The 7,102-nt window shown below is 38.7% G+C and overlaps 1 protein-coding gene across 2 annotated transcripts in view; it reads left to right on the top strand.

The window, feature by feature from the left end:
* The first annotated feature begins 1,742 nt into the window (after positions 1-1,742).
* The window catches only part of prdm5 (PR domain containing 5), a 42,645-nt gene continuing 37,285 nt past the window's right edge, over positions 1,743-7,102 (top strand). Inside the window, exons 1-3 of one of the 2 annotated variants that reach the window (XR_006054442.1) lie at positions 1,743-2,023; positions 2,738-2,821; positions 5,272-5,394. Coding sequence is in view for 1 of the 2 variants with exons in the window: in XM_005923017.3 (XP_005923079.1) it covers positions 1,925-2,023; positions 2,738-2,821; positions 5,272-5,394 (306 nt within the window). In the remaining variant the exon portion in view is untranslated. The remainder of the gene's footprint in view (positions 2,024-2,737; positions 2,822-5,271; positions 5,395-7,102) is intronic. The other variant, XM_005923017.3, reaches the window with a different exon arrangement.

The following is a 7,102-nucleotide window of genomic DNA, read 5'->3' as shown; positions in this document are numbered from 1 at the left end:
CACTGAATTTATTGTCAATCACAAGAAACCATTTTTAGGTGATTTGAGCTGCTGGAGTTGGTACACTGTGGTCATAAACGGACGGACATGGTCATCAACAATACACAGATGAGCTGTAGCTGTAGATGCTCAGTCGACACTAAGGGAACCAAAGTTTGCCAAGAAAAGATTCCCCACACCATTACACCACCGCCAGCCTAAACTGTTGATACAAAGGAGGATGGATCCATGCTTTCATGTGGTTCACATGAAATTCTGGCCCTAACATCTGAAGGTCACAGCAGATATTGGCACTCAGCAGACAAGGCAATGTTTTTCCTCTTTCTATTGTCCAATTTTACTGAGCCCATGTGAACTGTAGCCTCAGTTTCTTTGTCTTTGCTGCTGTAGCCACATCTGCTTCAAGGTTCGACATGTTGTGCATTCAACCACAGGACGTTCAACGTCACTTAAATAACCCGTCTTCTCAATTCTGATGCTCAGTTTAAATTAAGTGGGTTGTTTTGACTGTGTCTACATTCATAAATGCACACAACTGCTGCCACGTAATTGGCTAATTAGATATTTGCATTAATGAGCATTTAAAAACGAGCCGGTGAATGAAAAACATATCAAAAGTAATATAATCTGTTTGATTTTTAATTTATATATAACAGAAAGATGTGAATTAAACGGGCCAAACACATATGTACCATTATTTTGTTTTATTTCATTATTATAAAACAAAGGTTCAAAGACGTTGAGATTATGAAATGTTGGACATCATTTACCAACAATGGAAAACCATCATCCTCACTTGAAGGACACTGTCTACTTTGAAATAAAGGTTTGGTTCACATGGTTGTTGAGCATTGTGGTTGAGTCTATAACAGACATCTAGAAATCTGTCCCGGCAGCCTCAGTTTGTTGGTAAACTGTGGTTTCTGGCCTGCTGTTAGGACTGTTTTAGACTGAAAGGGTCTGTCAGGCCTCTGGTCTTCTGCTTGTTGGTACAGTGTGGTTTCTGAATTACAGAACAGATATGTTCAAGCCAAAACACACAGAACATCACAATATTGTGAGGTTTCTGGGGTTAATGGAGAAGGGAGTAATTGAGGGGGGCTGTATTTCTGTGCTATGTGAAGTGCAGGATTGAAGTGTATTGCAACATTTTTATATGTAATAACTAATCTCTGCGCGCTAACGGTAAGTAGTTTTAGTGATGATCAAACTGGCACATGAAGCTCCTACAGTCTACACAACAACTGCATTAGTGTAATATATTGTCTCATTGGATGGTATGTGTGAATTCATTTCAGTCTTACTTAAATGGGCAAACAGATGCTCAATAACATATCCATCTAGTTACCCTTTATGGTAGTTACATTGTTACTAAGATCCAGCATTTGTATATAGAGAATACTCAGCGCTAAAATACAACTAAGTACATTTACTCAACTACACAAAATGACTCTGAAGTACTTCTGTTTTATATTACTTCTTTTTTTGGGGGGTGGGAATTATTTCCCACCAAACAGTAACATAAAAGTATGGAAACTTTTATCTAATCCTAAAGCTAAAAGATTCATTAAACTAATCTATGAGCTCTTAATGGAGCCTTTCATTAAGTGAGCTGTCATTACTTTCATTTCTGTAGCTCCTCTGATACTCCTGCACAACCATCGTCAGACTGGGTAAGCTGGGAGTGCAGGCTGAATGAAACAGGCAGCAGCGTGTTGCTCGACAGAAAAGGTAGCTTCTGGTTACAAACTTTGGACCAATCAGGGCGCTGCTTCGCTTTCCTGCAGCAGGAGCAACAGAAGTTCAACCTGGACCCCTTCACGAAGAAACTATCTGCTCTAAATTCATACTGACAATGCCTTTTCACTTCCGCTGACATATCTGATAGCCAACTAATTGTCACCGAAGGAAACATTTCCGAGCGATGACAATGTTGGGCATGTATGTGCCAGACAGATTTTCCCTGAAGTCGTCAAAGGTCCAGGATGGAATCGGTCTTTACACGGCGAGGCGAGTCAAAAAGGTTTGTAGTTTCTGACTCGGGCAACTTTGTAACCAGGTTTACACGCGGGAAAAGTTTCGTGTTGCTTTTTAAGAGACTCCTAGAGGTGTAGATACTTTTTTCTGTTCGCCTTTTCCCACTGATAGTCGCTGTCAAAATCTCAGCCAGAAGCCAAGGCGTCTGTGACGTGAAGTGCCACGTAGCTACAGTAACTCCGGCTGTTTCTCCGGGTTCACTTCACGTATTCCTGCCTGCAAAGAAGGCTCGTTCCGCGGATAGACATCCATGTTAAATCCAACGTAAAGATTTTAACTGTTCACGCCAGTTAACTTATACATTCACATTCATGTCCCCCCACCCTTTGTTGCCATATATGCAGAAAAGGAGGTGGGAATGTTGCGGAGGATGAGTGGGTTGAACTGTCTGTACTGGGGATGTTTGGTCATTTAAATGTGTGGTAAAAGTTGCAGAGTGTGAACATGAATACAACAAGAAGAGCGGCACAATTTGACCACGCCCCCTGGGAAGTCAAAAGGAAAAATGTCCCGTACTGAGGGACACATGTACATGTCACATTAAACAGTAGGCGGGCCCACCATCCACCCAACACTCATCAGTGCAGAAATCATGTCCTCTGGGGTGTATTATTATGGTTTAATGTCATTCATTTTTGGCTGCCACTGTTTTCTTTAAAGGCATCGTGTTTGACAAGTGATCCCTCTGTTTGTGTTAAAGGGAGAAAAGTTTGGCCCCTTTGCTGGTGAGAAAAAGCTGCCCAGTGAGTTGGATGAAAGCTCGGACACCAGGCTGATGTGGGAGGTGAATGCGCTTCTTTTTTAAAAATTTAAAACCTCAGGGAATGGAAATGCTGAATCTTCAGCCAGTTTGACAGACATCCTTCAGACCAAGTAGTTTTAACTCCAGAGTTCCCACGACTGCACCTCTGATAGCAAAAACCAAACATGTAAAATGCTGTAACGTACCCGAATCTTTCCAATTAATAAGAAGCACTACAACAGTGTTATTTCTGTGATGCTGCATAACACGACAGCTATAGCTACAAGCTATATTTCAGAATAAAATCTTATGTTTAATAAGAATTTAACAGATACCACAATCCAATACCCTGTTCAAGATTAATCTGGTATTTCTCTGCATTTTGGCCTGTGATTTTTAACCATAATAATCAGGGTGTTGTGGTGTCTTGTTGTCATGTTTAAAATGTCTGTAAGAAGTCAGTGTTGGTCTTGTCACATGGTTTCATTTAAATTTCTGTTCAAAGTCCAAAGAGATACATTTGTCAAAAAATGTCACCACCCCTGACAATAAATAGTACCCAATCCTGCAGTCTCACAATGTCAAAGCATCATTCCAAAAAATCTTTCACTGGATTGGGATCAACTCCAAGTGTTAACCACATTGGGCCAAGACCAGTCTTTGGTGAAAATTTCATTCAAATCCATTTCTAACTGGATGAGTAATCTTGCAGTACTGTGCAAACATCTATAGCCAGCCCTCATTTCCTTATCTTTTGCTAGGAAATTTGGAAATGGGTGTAACAGTTTATTGAAACATGTGCAAACATACATGGAAATACAGTATAAATAACAGTATATATTGCATATATACATTTTGTAAGTCAATATTTGTTATGCCTGCCCTCATTCATCATCACAGTCAGCACTCTCTGATTCATGACTGATAGTGTTGCACATCTTTTTAATCCAGGTATGCTTTTACTGTATTGAAAGTGTGTTTGGGATCATTGTCACGTGAAAAAATCAAGCTGTTGCCAATCACACTTAACAGATGGTACTGATGGTGTCAAAATCCATCAATTTTGACAAGATTCCCAATGCCACTGGGTGAAATGCAGCTCCAAACCATGACAGCCTCCATCCCGTTTTACAGATGGATGCAGACGCTCAGTGTTGTTCCTCTCTACTGACCTCCATAAATACTGATGATGATTTGAACCAAAAATTACAGGTTTGGATGCAGGTCTTGTGTAACTTGGCATACCTCAGTTTTTTCTCCCTGGTTCCCTTTACTAAGAATGGCTTCCTGACAGCCACGGTTCCACTGTGACCATTTCTGGTGATGCTTCAGTGAACAGTAGATGGATCAACTGAAGGGCCAGAGGCACCTCTCAGGTCCTTTGTCAGGTCTTTGCTGGATTTTTTTCTATTTCTTAATGTCATTACTTTCAGATATTGCTTGTCTGATGCCTAACATGTCTTCTTTTATTCTCCACTTGTCCTATTTCCACATATTTTTTAAGGAAACACTGCAACCCATGCCAAGTTTTCAGCTAATAGCTCTTTGAGAGCTATTATTTGGTCCATAAAAACAATTTTATGTCTTTCAAACTGTGTTATATTTGGCTTTTCCCGCATAGATTCAACTAAAGCGCCTAAAGATGTAATTTAAACTTGGTTCTTTGCTTCTTTTAGTTATGTTGTAAGCTTTGTGCCTGTTTATGTTTGAATGAGTCAGTGTTTTAATGCTGACCAAACCAAACTAAACCAAAACATTCCTTTAAAAATGGTCACATACAAGGACTGGACTGAAAATGAGTGAAAAAGCAGCCAATGTTCAGATAAAAAGTTCAGAAAGTCTGGAGAACTATTTCTCAAGACCACTTTAAAGAATTACAAGAAAGTCTGGATCACTGGAAGCTAAATTTATAGAAAGGTGACTCAAGACTTTTTGCACAGTACTGTATAAAAAAGGAGACAAACTGAACCAATCAAATAACCGCTCTGGTGGAAGCAGCTAGTCAACTGTATTAAGACCAGTTTAACCATAAACAGCTGCAGCGGAGAAAACAGACACATAACAACTTTAAGAAACATGTTTTTGTGTAGCATTAATACAACTAAACACAGTAAATATTCTTATAAAAACCTGTATGACAATTTAATGCTAAAAAGCCCCAGATCAGTCCTTTATCACACGATGCAGCTGCTTGTGGGTCTGTCTGAGTACATTCTTGTTTTTTCTGTGATAAAGGAAACATTTAATTACGCTGCAGACAAATGAACCATAATGCCTGACTGAAAGTCATTCTTATCTCGTCTTGTGTAGAAACGCTGTGATGTAGTTATCTGTAGCTGCCACACTGGTGTTCATATGTAAGGCCAGCACGCTTTGATGTACAGAAGACGAACCTTCAAAGAAGGCAATGAGAGCAGAAGAAGAAGAAAAAGAATCAGTTGTTCTCATCTGACAGCTCATGTCGTTGCTGTTTCTTTTTTTCCCCCCTCTAGGTCCGTGGCAGTAAAGGAGATGTTCTGTATATTCTGGATGCGAGCAATCCCCGCTATGCCAACTGGCTGCGGTTTGTCCATCAGGCGCCTTCGCAGGAGCAGAAGAACTTGGCAGCCATTCAGGTACATTTCCACTCTGCAGACAATGAATCCCTCAGACCTTCCTGAAAGAAAGAAAATGATAAATATTACAGACATCTGTCAAACCTCCAAACCCGAAGTTCGAAATTATGTAAATTATTTCAAATTTGATCTCAGAAAATACGGAAATCTTATTTTCTTCTGGAAAAAACCTTGAAAACAAGATTGAAATGACAGGCTTTTTTCAGCAGCTATTTATTGTTTTTGTTGTGTGAAAAATCACAGATGTGCATGCGAGATAAAGTAGTTGCAAAAGAGCAACGTTAGTAGAAAAAGCACGGGTAAGAAAAAAGTCTGGAGACCTACAAGCTGAACTGAAATGGAATACTGCTTGAAAATTGATTGTTTTTCTAATGATTAAAGGTTTAAGGCAAAAAGGGAAATTTCTGCCAAAAAAATTCAGAGTTCATTTATATTGCAAAACAAATTACTTTGGCTCGAAGTCTCTTTGTTGCCAGATGTTTAAACTGTTAAAGGCTGTTATTAACGTAAAAAGGACATTAAGTTGGAGAAAGAGAGAAGTGTATTTGTTTCTTTTCTCTGTTTTTATCCTTGGTGTCCTTAGGATTTATACATTTTTCTGGATTTTGTTGAGGGAATATTTTGCAGCTGCAAAATTCCTTTTCTTAATTTATTTCCAAGACCAGCTTTTATAAAGTTATTATATTGACAAATAATGTGTTAACTACAGTTATGCGGGAAATGAGAATTGGAAAATATGGAGAATTTTCCAAACGCACAATGTCGATTTTCACAGTCTTGTGAATACAGTACAGTGGATATGGGAAAGTTCAGCTTCTGCGCTTCTATGTGAAAGATGAAAAGAGGTTATCCGCTCATCTTGGGAGAAAAATGAAAGTCCAAGGAAGAGAAGATGAACATTTGAGGTCTGAGGGCAAAGTTGCTGCCATTAATAGTTGAATACACGGAGTGATCGGTCTTTTAAAGGTCACACATGTGAGTTAAATCTCTGTGTTTCATCAACGGTGACATTTATTGTGTAGCTTTCATCCTCTTAATCGTTATTTATGTATATTTAGGGTCCCATAGTTAAAAACCAAATGACAGTTTGATTTTATTAACATGACCTTTAAGGCAGGGAAGTGAATGACAATATTTTTAAGAGTTTCACCGTTTGACCTATGGCCTCAATCAAGCATTAACAGACTGCTGTCAGGGTGTAATAAGTTCATCTAGCCTTACCGCAGAAGGTTAAAACTGTTAGCAACTGACTTTAATTTTTAATTTTTTAATTTTTTAATTTTTAATTTTTAATTTTTATTATTATTATTTTTTTTGTGTCCCGTTTGGATCTTTGGCCATCAGAATTGTTGTCTTAAGGCCAAGAAAGATGCCAAGCGGATTTATTTTACCAAGTGGATCATCATGGCCTTGCCATATTGGTCCATTTGATTGAGCTTTATTATAATTCTGAATTTATTTTATTTTCGGTTGCTACAAACGGGACAGACATGACTGGGGGATAGGACAGGGAGAAAGAATGAAAGAAGGAGAGGGAGAGAAAGAAAACCAAAGGGGAGAAGAGACGGTGAGAAGGGGGGGAAGAAAGAAAGAAAAACAAACAAAACACCTGGATCACCTGTATGGAGAAAAAAAAACAGAAGAGAAAGCAAACAAAAAAAGAGCAACATGATAAAAAAAAACAGCACCATCACAATAAACTAGCTAG

The sequence above is a fragment of the Haplochromis burtoni genome, unplaced genomic scaffold (genome assembly GCF_018398535.1).
Source record: "Haplochromis burtoni strain Fernald_Lab_line unplaced genomic scaffold, NCSU_Asbu1 Contig_61, whole genome shotgun sequence".
Lineage (NCBI taxonomy): Eukaryota > Metazoa > Chordata > Actinopteri > Cichliformes > Cichlidae > Haplochromis > Haplochromis burtoni.
Note: the sequence above shows the minus strand (reverse complement) of the source record. Positions and strands in the feature narration are given on the sequence as shown.